The sequence below is a fragment of the Bos javanicus genome, chromosome 19, assembly GCF_032452875.1.
Source record: "Bos javanicus breed banteng chromosome 19, ARS-OSU_banteng_1.0, whole genome shotgun sequence".
Lineage (NCBI taxonomy): Eukaryota > Metazoa > Chordata > Mammalia > Artiodactyla > Bovidae > Bos > Bos javanicus.
The window spans coordinates 25,964,994-25,981,673 of record NC_083886.1 but is presented as its reverse complement, the minus strand read 5'-3'; the positions used below and the strand labels follow the sequence as shown (position 1 = coordinate 25,981,673).

The 16,680-nt window shown below is 56.9% G+C and overlaps 1 protein-coding gene across 5 annotated transcripts in view; it reads left to right on the top strand.

The window, feature by feature from the left end:
- The first annotated feature begins 6,736 nt into the window (after positions 1 to 6,736).
- ATP2A3 (ATPase sarcoplasmic/endoplasmic reticulum Ca2+ transporting 3) overlaps positions 6,737 to 16,680 on the top strand; it is a 34,310-nt gene continuing 24,366 nt past the window's right edge. For 2 of the 5 annotated variants that reach the window (XM_061390725.1, XM_061390723.1), the window contains exon 1: positions 6,764 to 7,051. In XM_061390725.1, coding sequence (XP_061246709.1) covers positions 6,934 to 7,051 — 118 coding nt within the window. In that variant the 5' untranslated portion in view covers positions 6,764 to 6,933. Of the gene's footprint in view, positions 7,052 to 16,680 lie in introns of all 5 variants that reach the window. The other 3 variants (XM_061390721.1, XM_061390724.1, XM_061390722.1) reach the window with 3 other exon arrangements.

Sequence of the window (16,680 nt, the reverse complement as noted above, 5' to 3'; positions counted from 1 at the left end):
TTCACTTTCCAGTATTTGTGCCCATTTCCTTTTCTTCTCTTACGCCATTGGCTAAAAACTTGTTCATTCAACGAGTATCTTTGAGAGTCTAGTAAGTGCCAGACCAGGTGCCAGGCACTGAGATACAATGATGAGTATTTCAATGATAAGTATACAGTGAAGAGTATAAACACAGTTTCAGCCTCAGGAGATTCCCAGCCTGGAGGTCTTTATAATGACCTTCAAGCACTGTACCTCCCTGCAGGAACCTTGTGACGATTCAGATGCAGCTCCTTCCTGTTCTGGAGGGATGCACCACCTGGATGCTGCAGATGAAAATTCAGGCAAATAGGGCGGAGCACCCAGATACTGGACCACTCAGGAAGCACAAGGTCACTAGTTTCTGGGGGGTCAGAGAGGACTTCTCGGAGAAGGCAGCGTTTGAGCCTGGCTTTAAAGAGTGAGGAGGACTTAGGTAAAGATAAGAAGAACTGGTTTCCTACTATAGGTAGCAGCATGAGCAGAGGCAGGCAGGGAGAAGACAGGTCAAGCTGACTGAAGTCTAAGGCGCTGAGGAGTCGATGTTAACTGGGGAGACCATGGGGAGCCATGGAAGGTACTTGAGCAGGAGGGCAGCTGCAGGGCTGTGCAGGAAGAGGAATCCAGTAGCAGCAGCAAGAGGAGGCAGGCTGGGACGAAGCAGGCACACCCTCACGTGATACGGTCCCCTCCCCCTCCTGAGGTCCGGAGGGTGTCTCTGTCCACCATCGGGAGGGAGATGACAACTTCCTCTCCTCAGCCTGGCTGGGGAGATAAGGGGGCAAAGACAGGAAGTTGCCTCAAGAAGCTGAGGAGTGAGCAGCACAACCCAAGGCCCCAGCCCCTACGCTGTGCAGGGCGGTCCCAGAGAGGTGGATGCAGGAAAAGGAGGTCAGGCTCCTCAGGCCAAAATACAACGGCCTGGTGTCCAGCAGGGCAGACCCCGGGGTGCCTGTTTTGTCCCACTGTTGACAAAGCCCCCCACCCCAGGTCCCTGAAGGCCAGGTATGGCCCCTTCCCAGGAAGAGGCTTCAGAGTTTTCCTGCCTTAACTTAATCATTCAAACACCCTCTCTGACACCTGTGGGAACTGAGGTGAGTCTGTGCTCAAGGGGGCACAGGGTGGACAGTGAATGCCCAGGTGCTGGGAGCCTGATGGGATCATGCAGGGCTGAGAGTCTTATTGACTCAGGGATGCTCCGTGGCTTCCTGGCCTTAAGGTCTAATAGGAATGAGCCCCAGAGGACTGCAGGGTGTTCCCAGCAGAGGGAACAGAGTGAGCAAAAGATCCAGAGACAAGACACTTCTTACTGGGTACAGGGAACTAGACGTGGCCCCAGTGGGACAACATGGGTGGCTAGAAGTGATGATGAGTTGGGGCTGAGGAAGCTGGACACCCCTGAGGGGCAGGGCCGAGGGGAGGGGAGGGGGTGGGTTGCCTGTCCCAGGGCACAGGAGGGGCTGGAGGTGCAGGGTGGAAGGGTGGTTCCAGGTCAGGTGGGGCCCTGGGCCCAGGAGGACTCAGGGCGTGGAGGGGGAGGGGTACATCCGGAAGTTGCACAGGGGTCCCCAAGCCCCAAAGACCAAAATAACAGAACTTGGGGTTAGGGAAGGGAGCCGACAAGAGGGTCTCCCACTCTGCACAGCTGGGGATCAGTCTTTCTGGCCCACCTGCAAGGGGTCTGTCCAAGTGGGCGGGATGGGGCTGAGACAGTGGACTTGAAATCCTTGCTCAGCAGCAGCATCTTAGGGAGCCTGGGACACCTGCCCGCTGGACCCCAGTGACCCCGGAAGAGGAAGTGAGGTTCCCAGGTCTCTAGGGCTGTTTGCATTCAAGTCAAACCCATTTACAAACCAAAGTGGGGCAGCTACAGGGCAACCCCAGCCCCTCTGTCTTCTCTAAAGACCACGCCCCTGCCCTAGCTGCTCCACTGCTGGCACTAATGCGACAGACAGGAGGACTCGGGCCCCGAGATGGGCAGGCACCTACAAGGCCTTGTGGCCAAGCCAGCTTTGCATGGCATTTCCTTAGGCTTCTCTGGTGGCTCAGATGGTAAAGAACCTGCCTGCAATGCAGGAGTGTGATCCCTGATCAGGAATATCCCCTGCAGGAGGAAATGGCAGCTCATTCCACTATTCTTGCCTGGAGAATTCCACGGACAGAGGAGCCTGGTGGGCTACAGTCCCAGAGCCAGACGCTTTCACTTTTTCCCTTGGCCTGAAACACCTTTCCTTCTCCTGTTCCTTCAGATTTCAGCAGAAGCGTGCCTTCCCCCAGGGAGACCTCCTCTGATCTCCCTGTCCTCCCCACCATATCTTCAAGGCATCCCTGGAACCCACCGCCTGCCTCTATGTGTGGTTATTTGGGATGAATGACTTGTTCCCTTCTCCAGGTGAACTCAGGGGAACAGGGACCCTTTCCCCAAGGTCTGGCACTGTTCCTGGTGGATGCTGGGTCCTTGATAAATATTTGGGAAGGAAGGAAGGGAAGAAGAAAAAAGAAAAAGGAAGGGAGGGAGAGAGAGAATGAGAGCGAGGAGGGGAAGCTGGGACAACAAGAGGGTGGGAATCCAGTCCTCCTGCTTCCAACCCTCCCAAACTCTGGCCTGGCACCTGTCCCCTGAACTAGAGCTCGAGACCCTCCCAGCTTCAAAGTGGAGCCCCCATTGACCAGGCTGTCCCATGCTCACTCCCGGGCCTTGAAGGAGGTCTTCCCAGCTCAGCAGCTGAACGCAGCTGAGGAAAGCCATCCGCACAGGAAGAACAGGACTCACAGTCTGGGAGTTTCAGCCAAAGCTCCGACTTGGCTTCCTTGGGTCATGTGCCTGTTTGAGTCCCAACCTCTGCCTGGGCCTCAGTTTCCCCTTGTGCACAATGGGGAGATAAGCCTTGATCTACGGGGCCTCCTTCAGAGCCAGAAGCATGCAGGGAAGAGCATGAATACACAAGGGTGGGGAAGCCAAGGAACTGAGTTTCCAAAGTTGGGAAACACTTTAGGGAACAGAGCTGGAGAGCACGTGAGGCCGGAGAACAGCCTGGACAAATGGCTAAAACTAGAATGTGAAAGGCCGGTTTGTAGAGTTGTGGAGAGACCGGTCCGCTGGGATATGTGTGGGAGCCAGATGGGAAAGAAAGGGCTGTGACTTCTGGGTTGAAGGGTCTGGGTTTTATCCTACTGGTCATGGGTCACAGGGAGCGAAGGAAGGTTCTTGAGCAGAGGGATGAAGTCAAGAAATCACCAGCTCAGGCTGATGATAAACAGAGAGAAGTGTGGAGGCAGGGAGGCCAGGGAGGAGGCTGTTGCAAGGCTTGAGAGAGAAGGTGGGGCCTTCTCTGAGCAGGGGCAGAGACACATGAAGCGCGGCAGGAAGAGGGAAGCTGCTGGAGAACGCCTATTCCACTTTCACCTGCAGGCCCGCAGGACCCTCACACTCCTGTGGCCCCAGATGCACTCCTAGCCTCCTATCCCCAGCCGCTCCTCCGTGACCTCAGGGCTAAACCTCTTACCCACCAGGAGTTAGCTGTCATTCCTTACTTTCTCTCATCCTGGAATCTAATCCACAGCCAGGTCCTTTTCCATCACAGCCCACTCTGACTTTTGGTCTGACTTTTGACTTTTGGAGGTGAAGTGTCAGTTGCTTAGTCGTGTCTGACTCTTTTCGACCCCATGGACTGTATCCCGCCAGGCTCCTCTGTCCGGGCAAGAATCCTGGAGTGGGTTGCCGTTCCCTTCTCCAGGAGATCTTCCCAACCCAGGGATCGAACCCATGTCTCCTGCATGGCAGGCAGATTCGTTACCGCTGAGCCACCTGGGAAGCCCATACCTCCTCCTTTTTCTTCAGAATATATGCAGGGTCCTTTCAGCCTCTGTTCTCCCCTTTAGTCCTGCCCTCTTAACAGCTTCTGGGAGGGACGCCATTCTTAAAGGCAAATGTGACCTGGAACCCTCACTGCTTAAAAAGTCAGGCCATTAAGTGATCCATCAAGGTTCTCAGCGTCCTAGCCCTGCCTCTCTGATCTACTCTCCTGACCCTCGTCCTCGTGCTTCTTATGATCCCTCCAGGCAGAGGGACTGAGCCACTGTCTCTAGCACACGACTGAGATTTCCCACCTTCTACGTAGGGTGTTTTTTTTCTGTCTGCAACAGCTTCTTCCTGTGTCCAGATCCAGCAGCAAAGACTTACCTTTCCCCCATGCTCCACCTTCCCCTGCTTCAGGTGAGTTTGGCAGGCATGCCTCCTGCCACAGAGGTGGTAAGCTCTGCCATCGTCTGTCCTGTGGGGGATTTAGACAGCACTGGGACTGGGTGCGAGGCTTGGAGCTCTCAGTACCTGGCAGCTGGGAGGTGGGGAGGACAGACCAGCCCTTTGGACAGCGTACCTGTGCCCACGTCCCCCTGGCCACCAGCTGGTTGTCTAGGTGAAGACAGAGGGTATAATGGGGCACACAGCAACTGGGCAAGAAGCTGGGGTGTGAGATGACTGTGTGTGAGTCTGTGACAGATTCTGCGGAGGGGTGCCCAGAAGTTGTCATGGGGGCAGCAGAGCAGGTGGGCATGCTGACGGGTGTGTGAACCTGCCAGGTGGGGGGGCCAGAGTTGCTGGCAGTTGCTGGCCCTGCCTGGGGTGGCTTCAGAGGCAGGGTGGGGTGGGGTGGGCTGGAGAAACGGAACATGGGCCAGGCTGCCAGAGCAAACAGACAAGCCTTCTGGCGCTTCCTTCCAGCAAACACCAACTGACAGCTGAGGGCGGGGTGGAGTGGGAGAGGCTACGTGTTAAGGTCCCTGGAGTTGACAAAGGGGAGTGTAAATGGGGGAGGGGAGGGATTTCCAGCTGCTTTTGTGACCAGGGCTTCATGTCCCTGGGAGAGAGGTCTCTAGTGAAGGGCTTTCTGTCCCCACGGAGCCCTGGCTAACACTTTCCCCGACAACTTAGAGATACAGGTAGGGCTGTCTCTGTGGACCGCAGAGGTGGAGGAAGAAAGGGAGAAACACAGGGAATATTAGACTTGGGATGTAAAATGTCAAGTTGTGGGACTTTCCTGGCAGTCCAGTGGCTAAGATTGTGCGCTCCCAATGTAGAGGAGTTCGATCCCTGGTTGAGGAACTAGATCCCATATGCTAAAACTAAAAATTCAAATGTTGCAACTAAAGATCCCATGAGCCACAAATAAGACACCGCACAGCCAAAGGAGTAAATAAAAATATTACAAATAAATAAATAAAATGTCAGGCTGCAAGGAGCCACAGCCAGAAAACCAGCATCGCCCTACCTTAACGGCAGCAGGCTGAGCCCCAGCGGATGCCTCTGGGTGACCCGTCAAAAGCAGCCAAGGGCTGGACCTTGCTGCCAGCCAGTCCTCACTGATTGTCTCTATATTCGAGGAGGCGAGGCAAAGGGGAGACAGAGAAGGAGGACCGTGGCCCCATTCTGGGAGAAAGAGATCAGGAACAGGGGGGACACTGAGTAGGGGGCAGCAACACGGGGGTTGGGCAGGCTGGAAGCTGGGGATTGTGTGTTGGGGAAAGCGTGGACAGCTGCAGCAGCCCAGAAGGGTTTCCGGCTGCAGAGACACATAGAGTCTGGAGTCTGAACAACCAGTCAAGTGGACTCAGTTCTGAAATCTCTGACCTTGTACGGCCAAGGTGGATCCCAAAGATCTGGGCAGCACAGGCCAGCGTGGTCGGGGTATGTGGTGGTGATGGTGGGGGGCTGTGGTGGTGCTGGGGGCTGGGTCTCTCAAGTCAGACCGGTAGGAGCAGATTGCTCTCTTCTGCTCCTCCTTTTGACGCTGTGAGGGGATTTCTGCCTTCCCCCTTTTGCTTCCCTGACCTACAGCCCCTCCTTCTGGTACCCCTGGACAGATTGGAGCTCAGGGAGCACTGGAATGGGGCTTCCCCAGACCCTCCCCTGCCCTGGGCCAGAGTCACTCTCCCTAGGGGTCTTGGTCAGAGGCCTACACCCCATACACCGTCAGACTTCTGGAGGGAGGCCTCTGGCAGTTACATTTCCTACTGGGGTGAGGGTGTGAGTCAACAAGACTGGTTTACTTTATCTATCCTGGGTCACTGTTAGAGGTTCTGGTTGTCTGAGGAATAACCTCATCGCTGGACTTTAGAACAACAATAAAGCAAGCATAAGCATCAAGTCTGAGTAAGCTCTGGGAGTTGGTGATGGGCAGGGAAGCCGGGCGTGCTGCAGTCCATGGGGTCGCAAAGAGTCAGGCACGACTGAGCGAGTGAAGTGAACTTAACTGCAACATCAAAAGAAGAAAAACATCGTCAGCTCCGGAGGGAGACTTGCTTATTCATAGGCTTTTAGGTTCCCTCTGGACCCACGGTCACACTTGGCAGAGTTCGAGCAAGGGGGTAGGAAACTCCTCTATGGACGTCTCCCATCTTGCAACCCCCCAGGACCCAAGAGAGCTCAAGAGAAAGCAGCTCAGAGACAGCTCAGCTCAGCAGCCCTCCCCAGTTCCCTGCCCTGTTCCCCACCCCCACCCCTTGGAGCTCTGTGGCCAGTGGCCGAGGCCCTTCCGGACCTCGAGCCCTCGGCTCCCCCAAGCTCTGTGCGTTCCGCGTGGGCGGCCTCAGTTCCCCCTTCTGCAGAATGGGCGGGTGGCCCGGCCTCCGCGCCCCGGGGCGCTGCGGGGGCGGGGCGGAGGGCTCCGAGGGCGGCCGGAAGGGGTGTGAGTGCGGGGGCGGGCCCCGCGCCGCCCCGCCCCGGGGAGGGCGCCCGGGGCGCAGCATCCTGGCGGGGGCCCCGGCCGCTGCCGCCACTGCCGTCGGGGACGGTCCCAGCGCGGTCATGGCCTCGCGCGGCGCCCGTCGGGGTCCGAGTCCCCCACGTCCCGCGCAGTAGCCCCTCGGAGAGGCGGCCCCCACTGTGCCGACGGCGCAGACGTCCGGGCGGGCGGCATGGAGGAGGCGCACCTGCTCCCGGCCGCCGACGTGCTGCGCCGCTTCTCGGTGACGGCCGAGGGCGGCCTGAGCGCGGAGCAGGTGACCGGCGCGCGGGAGCGCTACGGCCCTAACGGTGAGAGCGCGGGCCAGGCGGGGGCAGCGGGGACCTCGCGCGCCGCGGTCTCAGCCCTCCCCCAACCCACCCCGGCAAGGTGGCCGCGGAGTGGTCCTCGCCCCTCCCAGCCATCGGCCCCCGCGGGCGGGCGGGCAGGAAGCGAGGGCTCCGGAAACCTCTGCAGACGCTTTTGGGGCTCCCGGCGGGGCCGCGCTGCACCTTCACCGGGGAAGGAGGTGCGGGTTCCGGGTTCGGAGACCGGACGCCTGGTTCCCCCACCCCGATCTCCTCCCTCCGGGCCCAGGGACCGGTGCGGCCCTTCCGGGGTTCCCACCTCCATCCCGGTCGCGGTCCACTCCCGCAGGTCCTAGCCCACCCCCATCGCCGCTGCGCGCTGGATCCTCGCGCCGCTGCGCGCTGGATCCTCGCGCCGCTGCAGCCCGCCGGAGTCCGGCAGGTGCGCACACCGAGGTCAGCTGGAGGGGGACCAGCCGGAGACCCTGAGGTCCCGCCTCCCAGCTGACCCCGAGGGTCTCTCTCTAGGGCTCAATAAAACGCCCGGGAGGTGCAGCTTGTCAGCTGGCAGCTTCGGTGCCCCCACCCCCATCCCCAGGTCTTCCTCTTTCTGCCACCCCGGGCGGATGTGGCTGGCGGAGTCGGTGGTGGGGGCTTTGAACTGCTGAGGCGGGAGACCCACCTCCCTGCAGGGTGACAGGTTCAAGGCCTCGGACTGGGAGTTGCCTGGGGAGGCCTTTCCTTCCTGGGTGACCTGGAGCCACGCCTGCCCCATCTCTGGTCTCGGAGGCAGCCTTGGGCGCTGTTGCTGTTTGGGAGGGAAAGGTGTCATCCTTTCTCCTGTTCAGTGGCGTGTGGGATTCTCCCCCGGCCCAGAGGCACTGGCCAGTGCCTGTACTGTCCAGACGTGGCCCTGGGAAGGTAGAAGATGCAGAGGTCCACCCCCCCCCAAGTCACTTCCAGTCAGGATTTTGCCCCCTTCGTCCACCCCTAGGGCTCGGAGTCCCTAGGGCTCTGGAGAGAAATGTCATCTCCATTCCCAGCATGCAGCCTGGACCCATGTCCTTTCAGATCTCGGGGACTCACCCTGGCAGGGCTCCCTGCCAGCCAGAGGGGAGGTTCTCTGGCCCGTGTGTCTCACTGCCCAGGGCTGGCTTGAAAATTGCAAAGAGCTGTCAGAAAGGGAGCTTTGGGTTTTGTATGGGTTTATGACAACCACCTCTTATATAAATATTATCTTTCTGGAGCAGAAATCCTTTTTCAAAAAAATTAGCTGCTATATTTAGTTGAGCTGTGGGAGGAACTAGGGAGATAAATATTATTTAATATCCCCTATTAGTGACTTGGCAGGCAGGGTGTCCTTGCTGGAGGAGTTCAGGGCAAGGCGGGCCGGTCCCCCAGCTCATGGTTGGGGGTGGGGGTCAGGGCAGCAGAGCTGGGGTTCCATGGCCTCCTCTGTGTGGCCTCCCGCTTGAGAGTCCTCATTCCCAAAGGAAGCTGGAGCCCAGCCCTTCTCCAGAACCATACAGAGGTTGCTCTGCCTCACCCTGGCCAACACCCTCTCCTTTCTGGCCCCCATGTCTCCCTGAAGAGGGGAAGCTGACTGAGAACGAGGGAGCCTTTAGTTCTCCCCGATGCTGTCTGGTTTAGGTGAGAGGATTTTAGGGTGCCCTGGCTGGTGATGGATAAGGATGTCAGTGCAGTGTGTAGGTCCAGAGAGGTGGATGTGTGTTTTGGGGAGGGTGGTAGGAAAAGTTGGGGAGTGGCTATTCCTGGGCTCCTCCGGTTCCTCTGTGCTTTGATGGTAGTAAAAATAAAAGCTAATATTCACTGAGTATTTACTATGTACCAGGCACTGGTCTTAGCACTTTTCATCTCTTGTCTTCTTTCCTTCCTAAAAACAACTGCTGTCATCCCCATTTTACAGAGCGGGTAACTGAGGCACCAGGAGGTTGACAGCTTACCTAAGGTCACCCAGTAAATGGAGCTAATCCTGGGTGCCTGCCCCTCTCTGGGTCTCACTTTTCCTGTCTGTTCAAGGGGGTCACAGTTTCTGCAGACTCTGGGACCCTGGAGTAGGAGCCTGTGCTCAGAGCTGGGTCAGCTCGATAGGAGCTAGTGGAACCTTCTGCTCGCCTTCTCCCTGCACCAACCACCCCACCCCCATCCCCGCTCGGGCTTCTCCGAGGGCTTTTTCCTCAGGAAGCATTCCAGGGCTCTGGAAGTCCTGAGCTGAGGAGAAGGGAGCCAGTTGCCCCTTCCTGCCTTAGGCTCTCCTCCCGGCCCAGCCCCGGCCTGAGGAGGAAGCCTGGGCGCCCCACACGGCCTATGGAGTGAGGCTGACAGGGTTTCAGGCCCTAGCTCTGCCCCTTCATAGCCGTGCAATCCTGGACCAATTGCTTTGCTTCTCTGTGCCTGTATTTGCTCATTGTCAGTGAGGCTGTAATAGGACCCGTGCCACAAGAGTTATTGTGAGTGAGTGCGTACACCAAGCCCTCCCTTATCGTGGCGGGAGAGGAGCCTGGTGTGGCTCTGGGCCAGAAGCCGGCGGGGGCGGGGGGACACCCCAGGGACTAGTGTCCCCTCAACCCCAGAAGTCTCTGCACCTGCAAAGTCGTTAGTGCTAGAAACCACCAGGAAGTCATTTGCTTAAGTCCTAAAGTTCGCAAGTTCTGCCGCAGAGGAGGGGGCGGGGTCCTTCTCCCCGCCCTCTGAGCAGAGAGGTGGGGAGGGTGTCAGTCAGTGAGTGTGCCTGGAGTTGTCCCCCCATCTGTCTGCACCCCGGCATGTAGCCGTGCCCTCTGAGGCCCCAACAGGACAGTAAGTGGGAGGCTCCTGGCCTCTTGTGAGCCCGGCTTTCTCGGCAGGTCCCAGAGGTGCCCAGGGCGGGGTGTGCGGGGGGGATTTCTACAAACTTTCAACTGATTTCGTTTTGTTTGTTTTTGACCATGGCTTGTGGCATCTTAATTCCCTGACCAAGGGTTGAACCCAGGCCCTGGGCAGTGAGAGTGTGGAGTCCTAACCACTGGACCGCCAGGGAATTCCCTCAACTTGTTTTTTGAATAAAAATGGGCACACAGCACCACATGCAAAAAGTCCCTAAGGTGTAGGGTAAATGCTCCCCAGCCCCGTCCCCACGAACCCCTCCCGGCAGCCCTAGTGTCCCCTTCCCAAGATATCCTGCGCGCACACATCTCTGGATCTGTGATCGATGGTCTTTTTTACGTGAAAGGGAGTGGATTTTGAGGGCCTTTTGCCCCTCCTCTCCTTGTGACAGTCACTCTTGTGGATGGTTCCACGTGGAGCACCCTTGGGCTTTCTAGTGGCTTTGCAGAGTTTCTTCACATGGCCATTCCAGCGTTTCTTCCCTCTGGCTTCTCATGGATTTGGGGTTTGTGCGAAGCCTCTGTTATCACACACATAAGGCGTATCCTTGTCCTCATGTCATTTCACACACTGTGAAAATCACCAAAGGACAGATTCCTAGAAGTGGAATTGCTGGGTCCAAGGAAGTGTGTGTATTCAATGTTGACAGCTGTTGCTGCACTCTTCTTCATAAAGTTGCATCGGTTGGCCTGTTTCCCCACCACCTCCCCAACACAGTACCTTATCAGATGCCAGTCTGATAGAAGGTGGCCTCTCACAGTCTTCCTTTGCATTTTTCTGTTTGCAAATCCTATTGGGCATTTTATTGTATATATTTAGGAGCCCTTGGCTCTCCTTGTATCCATGGATGGGCTGCCTATCACTCCTGCTGGATGTGAGCCTTGGCAGGAGACAGGACTAGGTTCGGCCATCCCCCCAAAGCGCCTTTACCCCAGAGCCCAGGGATGTAGGGGTCAGGTGAGGCCCCAGGAGGTCTCTGCGGGGAAGGGGCAGTGTTTTGGTTTAAGAGGCCTGGGGGAGGGGCTGTGACGGGGGCAGGCGCCTGCCTTCCTGGGCCTCAGCCATCTGTGCAGTGGGTACTGGAGCTCCAGGGCCGCCACATGGGAGGGATGGTCTTGATTTAGATTCCTGCCGGTGGTGACTTGGCTGTGACCTTATCTCCTGCCCTCAGCCGAGGCACCCGCTTCCTTGGCCCGTTGTCTGTAGGGCGGAGACACAGCTCTGAGATCCCCTATAGGGGCTTCCCAGGTGTGAAGAGCCTTCAGGCTCACCCTAGTTCTCACACCTTTGTTGGGCAGCCTTGGCACCCCACCCCCCGCCCCTCTGCACCAGCCCTGCCCCTGTAGCACCCCAAGCCCGTGTACCAGCAGTTCTCTGAGGCATGGCCACATCTGCCCACAGCACTGCGGGTACACAGTTGCCTTGCCAACACTTGGCCTCTGGGGCCTGGTCAGCCAGGTAGGACTGACCACTCCAGGTGGGGCCTGGAGACCAGGGACAGGCCAGGCGGGTGGGGTGGGGTCTGCCCAGCCTAGGCCTCTCCCTGACTTTGCAAATGAGAGTTTAATTGCTCTGCAAATTTACCTTTGAGGAAGACCTTGGTGAGCACTCGCCTCACCCGGCTGGAACCTGGCTGGAACCAACATTTAGAAGCCGAAATACCAGTTTCCAACGGAGGAAGGAGTCAAGGGGGGAATTAAGGGAGCAGGTGGTGAGTGGAGCCTGGGGGCAGTCTTGGCCTTGCACCTCCCTTCTCCTGGGCTCTGGGCTGTGGCCCCAGGGCTGAACCGTGGGGCAAGAGAATAAACAATTCTGTGAGGCTCTGGGTGGACCTAGGGATGACTCACCCCCTGCCTGCCCTAGAGGTACGCCGATGCTGGAGCAGGAGGCAACACTGAAGACCAGAGAGAGGAGGACTCTTCCAGGAAGCCCTCCTGGGAAGTTCCGATGAGATGGGGAGGTACCCTGCACAGAAGGGACTGTGAAAGCAAAATCTTGGAGCGGGGCAAAACCAGGGGCAACCGTGAGGCATCTTGCTTGGCGGGTGGAGGGAGGGCCGGCCATCTAAGATATGAGAGGGATTCTGGACAGGTGAGTCCAGGAAGGTCTTGAAGGTTGGTCTTTATCTTGTAGGCCCATGGAAGGTCGGTGAGCAGGGTGGCGTCATTCATTCATTCCGTTTTATTGAGTGCCTGCTGTGTGCCGGGTGCTGTCCCAGCTGCTCCGCACACGGGAACTTCTGTGCACCGTTGTCATGGCTAAGGTCTACTGAACATTCACACGCACTGTGCTTCATGCATGTTACGCAGCCTCATGAGGTGGTTGCTCTTACTATCGTCATTTTCCAGATGGGGAAACTGAGGCACATCCAGGCTTAAAGTGACTTGCCCATGGTCACAGAACTACCGAGATAATAGGATTTGAATTCCAGTCCTTGGACCAGACTCTGTGCTCTCAGCTGCAGTTTCTCTGATCACATCCCAGGACCCTACAGGCCAGCCCCACGTCGGGTATCTGTGGACAGGGGCTGATTTAGTCTGGCAACAGTTACCCAGAGCAGGGTTTTGTCAGGAGAGGCCACCGTATGAACGATTCAGGCAATACTGGGGGGAGTTATATGCCCCCGGATTGGCCCAGCAGGGGTCTGGGAGGGGCGGCACCTCTTGTTTCTGTCTTGGCCCGTGAGGCTTGGGGGATGGCATCAGGAGATGGGCCGTTCTCCTTGGAAGGGCCAGCTGACGATGGCTCCCAGCCCAACAGTCAGGACATGGGAGATTATGATCCTTTAGGTGATCTTGACTGGGGGAGGCTCGGGGACCACTGCGGTGGGAAGGCAGGACAGTCTAGGAGTGAGTGCAAGAGGGCCAGAGCACGGGTTCGAGAGCCAAACTGCCCGAGCTCAAAACCCTTCCCTGCCACTTCCCAGCTGTGTGACCATGAACTAGGTAGGCACTCAACCTCTCTGCGCTTCTACTCGGTAAAATGGGAATAATAATCATATCCTCTTTGCTGGCTTGTTTGAGAATCACCAGAGAGTAGTGCACACAAGGAGGTGATTATCCTGCCTGCGGAGCACCTTCTCGTGTGTTAGGCGCACAGCGTGCCACCGTTCATCTCCGGAGACGAAGTAGGCATGTGGCACGCTGCGTGGTGTGAGTGCTCAGTCGCTCAGTCGTGTCCGATTCTTTGTGGCCCCGTGGACTGTAGCCCTCCAGACTCCTCTGTCCATGGAATTTTCCAGGCAGGAATACTGGAGTGGGATGCCATTTCCTTCTTTAGGGGATCTTCCAACCCAGAGATCGAACCCACAGCTGTTGCCTCTCGGGCATTAGCAGGTGGATTCTTTACCACTAGCGCCACCTGGGAAGTTCTTTGGTATATGCTGCTGTTGCTGCTAAGTCGCTTCAGTCGTGTCCGACTCTGTGTGACCCCAGAGACGGCAGCCCAACAGGCTCCCCTGTCCCTGGGATTCTCCAGGCAAGGACATATAGTAGGTACTTAATACGGAGAAGGCAATGGCACCCCACTCCAGTACTCTTGCCTGGCAAATCCCATGGACGGAGGAGCCTGGTAGGCTGCAGTCCATGGGGTCACTAGGAGTCGGACACGACTGAGCGACTTCACTTTCATTTTTCACTTTCATGCATTGGAGAAGGAAATGGCAACCCACTCCAGTGATCTCGCCTGGAGAATCCCAGGGACGGGGGAGCCTGGTGGGCTGCCACCTCTGGGGTCACACAGAGTCGGACATGACTGAAGTGACTTAGCAGCAGCAGCAGGTGCTTAATAACTGTGACTCAATAATGATAATAATGCTCATTCACATAGTAGCCCTGCAGGGTTGGGGTGGTACTCTATCTTCCAAATGAGGCCCAGGGCCCCCCAGAGAGCCAGCTGCTCAGGCAGGACTGGAAGCGCTTGCACTTCAGGAGCAGGGATGGGCCCTCCTGCATGGATGGCTGGGGCATCTGCGGTGACCTCATGGCTTACTGAGCCTGCCCTAGGAGCAGGGGGTGGGAGTGGAAGGGATGCCTTGCTCTACCCTGGTAGAGGCCAGGTCTGGGGAGAAGATGGCATTGGTTAAGATCAGCCGGGTTATCCTGCATTACAACCCCCCAGTTTCAGTGAATTGAATTGAAACAATTCAGGTCATCTCTTGCTCACACTGTACGAGCACACCTCCGTGCAGCTCGGTGTCTCCTGACTCTGTGACTCAGGTTCACAAAGCAGATACCGTCACACAGGTCCTGGTTGCTATAGCAGAGGGTCAGAGAGCTCCAGACTGTGCTGTCCACTGGGGCAGCCGCTAGCCTTGTGTGGCTGTTTGAGTTTCAGTGAATGAAAATTAATTTAAAATATACCTGCTGGGACTTTCCCGGCGGTCCAGTGTCATAAGACTCGGCTGCCAATGCAGGGGGCCCAAGTTTGATCCCTCGTCAAGAAACTGGATTCCACATGCCACAGTGAAGATGGAAGATCCCACATGCTGCAGCCAAGACCTGGCACAGCCAAATAATTAAATATTTTAAAATAATAATAAAGAAATAAAATGTAGCTACTTAGTCACACTAGCTACATTCCCAGTGCTCAATAGCTCCATGTGGCCGGTGGCTACCGTATCAGACAGCATGGCTGTAGGACTTTTCCATCACCGCAGGAAGTTCCACTGGACAGTGCCATTCTCCAACAGTTCTACATTCCAGCCCAAACTAACACACATCCTTCTTTTTGCAACTCGAACAGGAAGATGGGACGTATAGTCCTATTGTGTGTCCACAAGGTGGGGAGAATGAGAAGCCCCGGGGGAACAGCGTGATAACGACACCAAGAGTGGACCTTGGATCGGGCTGTGAGTCAGCAGAAGGGGACAGTCAGGTGGAAGGGGAGAGGGAGGAGACCCGGTGAGACCAGCAGGTGGAGGGCAGTTTGCAGTGGGGACTGGAGCTGGTGGCTGCTTCACAGGTGTCTCAGATGATACAGTGTCTGTCTGCAATGCAGGAGACCCAGGTTCAATACCTGGCTCGGGAAGATCGCCTGGAGAAGGAAATGGCAACCCACTCCAGTACTCTTGCCTGGAAAATTCCATGGACAGAGGAGCCTGGTAGACTATAGTCCATGGGGTTGCAAAGAGTTGGACATGACTGAGCAACTTCACTCACTAGAGCTGGTATGTTCTGGAACAGGTTTCCCAACCCCAGGCCTCGCCCCTATCCGGAAAAAATGCCCTGAGGAATATGGTGGCTTCGAGGCTACACGCCAGCAGAGGGAGGGGCTAGGTAGACAGAGGGAGGGATTCGGGTGAGACTTACAGATAAACTCTTCCTTAGGTCAGGAATCCTGAAGACACCTGCAGAGGTTGAGGAGTTGAGGAAACTCCTGGGTTTAGCATGGCAGAAGCAGGCTGACGTGTACTCCGAGGCTGGGGCATGGCTGAGATGACCTCTAAAAGACCCTGCTCCATTGGAGAATTGGCCCAGAAACCAGGGCTGGCCCTCTCTCCTGCCTTTCCTGTTCACTTTAGCTAAATAGATCAGAAGGAAAAAGTCTGTTTGATTTTAATCTCAACTCAGGACACTGGAGATTACATTTTCCACGGAAAATGTCAGCTGTTGCCTAAAATAGGACTTTGGAGAAAAATGCTAGAAAGTGTATTTTTAGGTTATGTTTTCCTCCTGGATTCCTGCAGCCCAGTGGGCTGCTCAGTACTCCCCATGGTCCAGCTGCCAGGTGCAGACCCCAGACCTTCCAAACAGGTGGTCAGGGTAGGGGCCGCCCGTGGGAAAAAATGCCGGCTGGTGCTTGAGCTGAAAGCAGGTAGGCAGAGGCAAAGACCCATGTCAGCGAGGAGGAGGGAGGAAGAGCGGCCTGGGGTGGGGCCTTGGGTTCTGCATTGCTAACAAGCTCCCGGGTGACCCCGATGCTGCTGGCCCAGGGATTGTCCTGGGAATAGTACCGGAGAAAAGGAGACAAGGGTCAGTTAGGCTTGGTCTGAGAGAGCCCTCAGACAGCCCTGGGCAGGTCCTGAGATCGGCAGAAGGAGGGAGAAGCCCTTCCAGGGTCCCTTTCCTCAGACCCACAAACACCCCTGCTTGCTGTGTGACCTTGTTCAAGCCACGCATCCACTCTGGACCTCAGTTCTTGCACCTGCAAGACGGGGTCGGCTTCCCCACTTACCTCCCCTTTAGGCTGTTGGGAAGATTCCTGGACTCAGTTACTGGGGCAGCCAGCTCCAGCTGTAACATGGGTGCTTTGGGACCTGAAGGAGATGAAAGTGGAGCCTGTAAAGGCACAGCACGTCCCTGTGGTGTTTGGAGACGTGGTTCTTCAAAATATTCTGTGGGTCTGGGCCTCGGCAGGCTGGCTGGGTCCTCTCTGAGCCTGCTGGAGCGGGCCGCTGGGAGGGACCAAGCTGACATTCAGCCTCCAGGAATTGAAGCCCGTGGCGCTGCCTGCTGAGGTCATGCCCAGGGAGCCCTGGGTGGGGTGGGCAGTGCTGCGGGCCTTGTCCCCTTGGTCCTGGAGAAGCAGGTGTGTCAGAGGTGGCCTGAGCCAGTTTTCTCAATTTGAACGGGACATTGTGGTTAGGGGGACCCCGTGGGTAGGGGGACATTGAATGGGACTGGGTGGGCATCTGAGAAAGGGCAGTGCAGGGAGCCCTGAGAACTACCAACTCTACCCTGATGTGACCTCAGGGTTCCCATCTCCAGGTCTCAGTTTCCCTTCTGTGCAATGGAGGAGGAACTGGC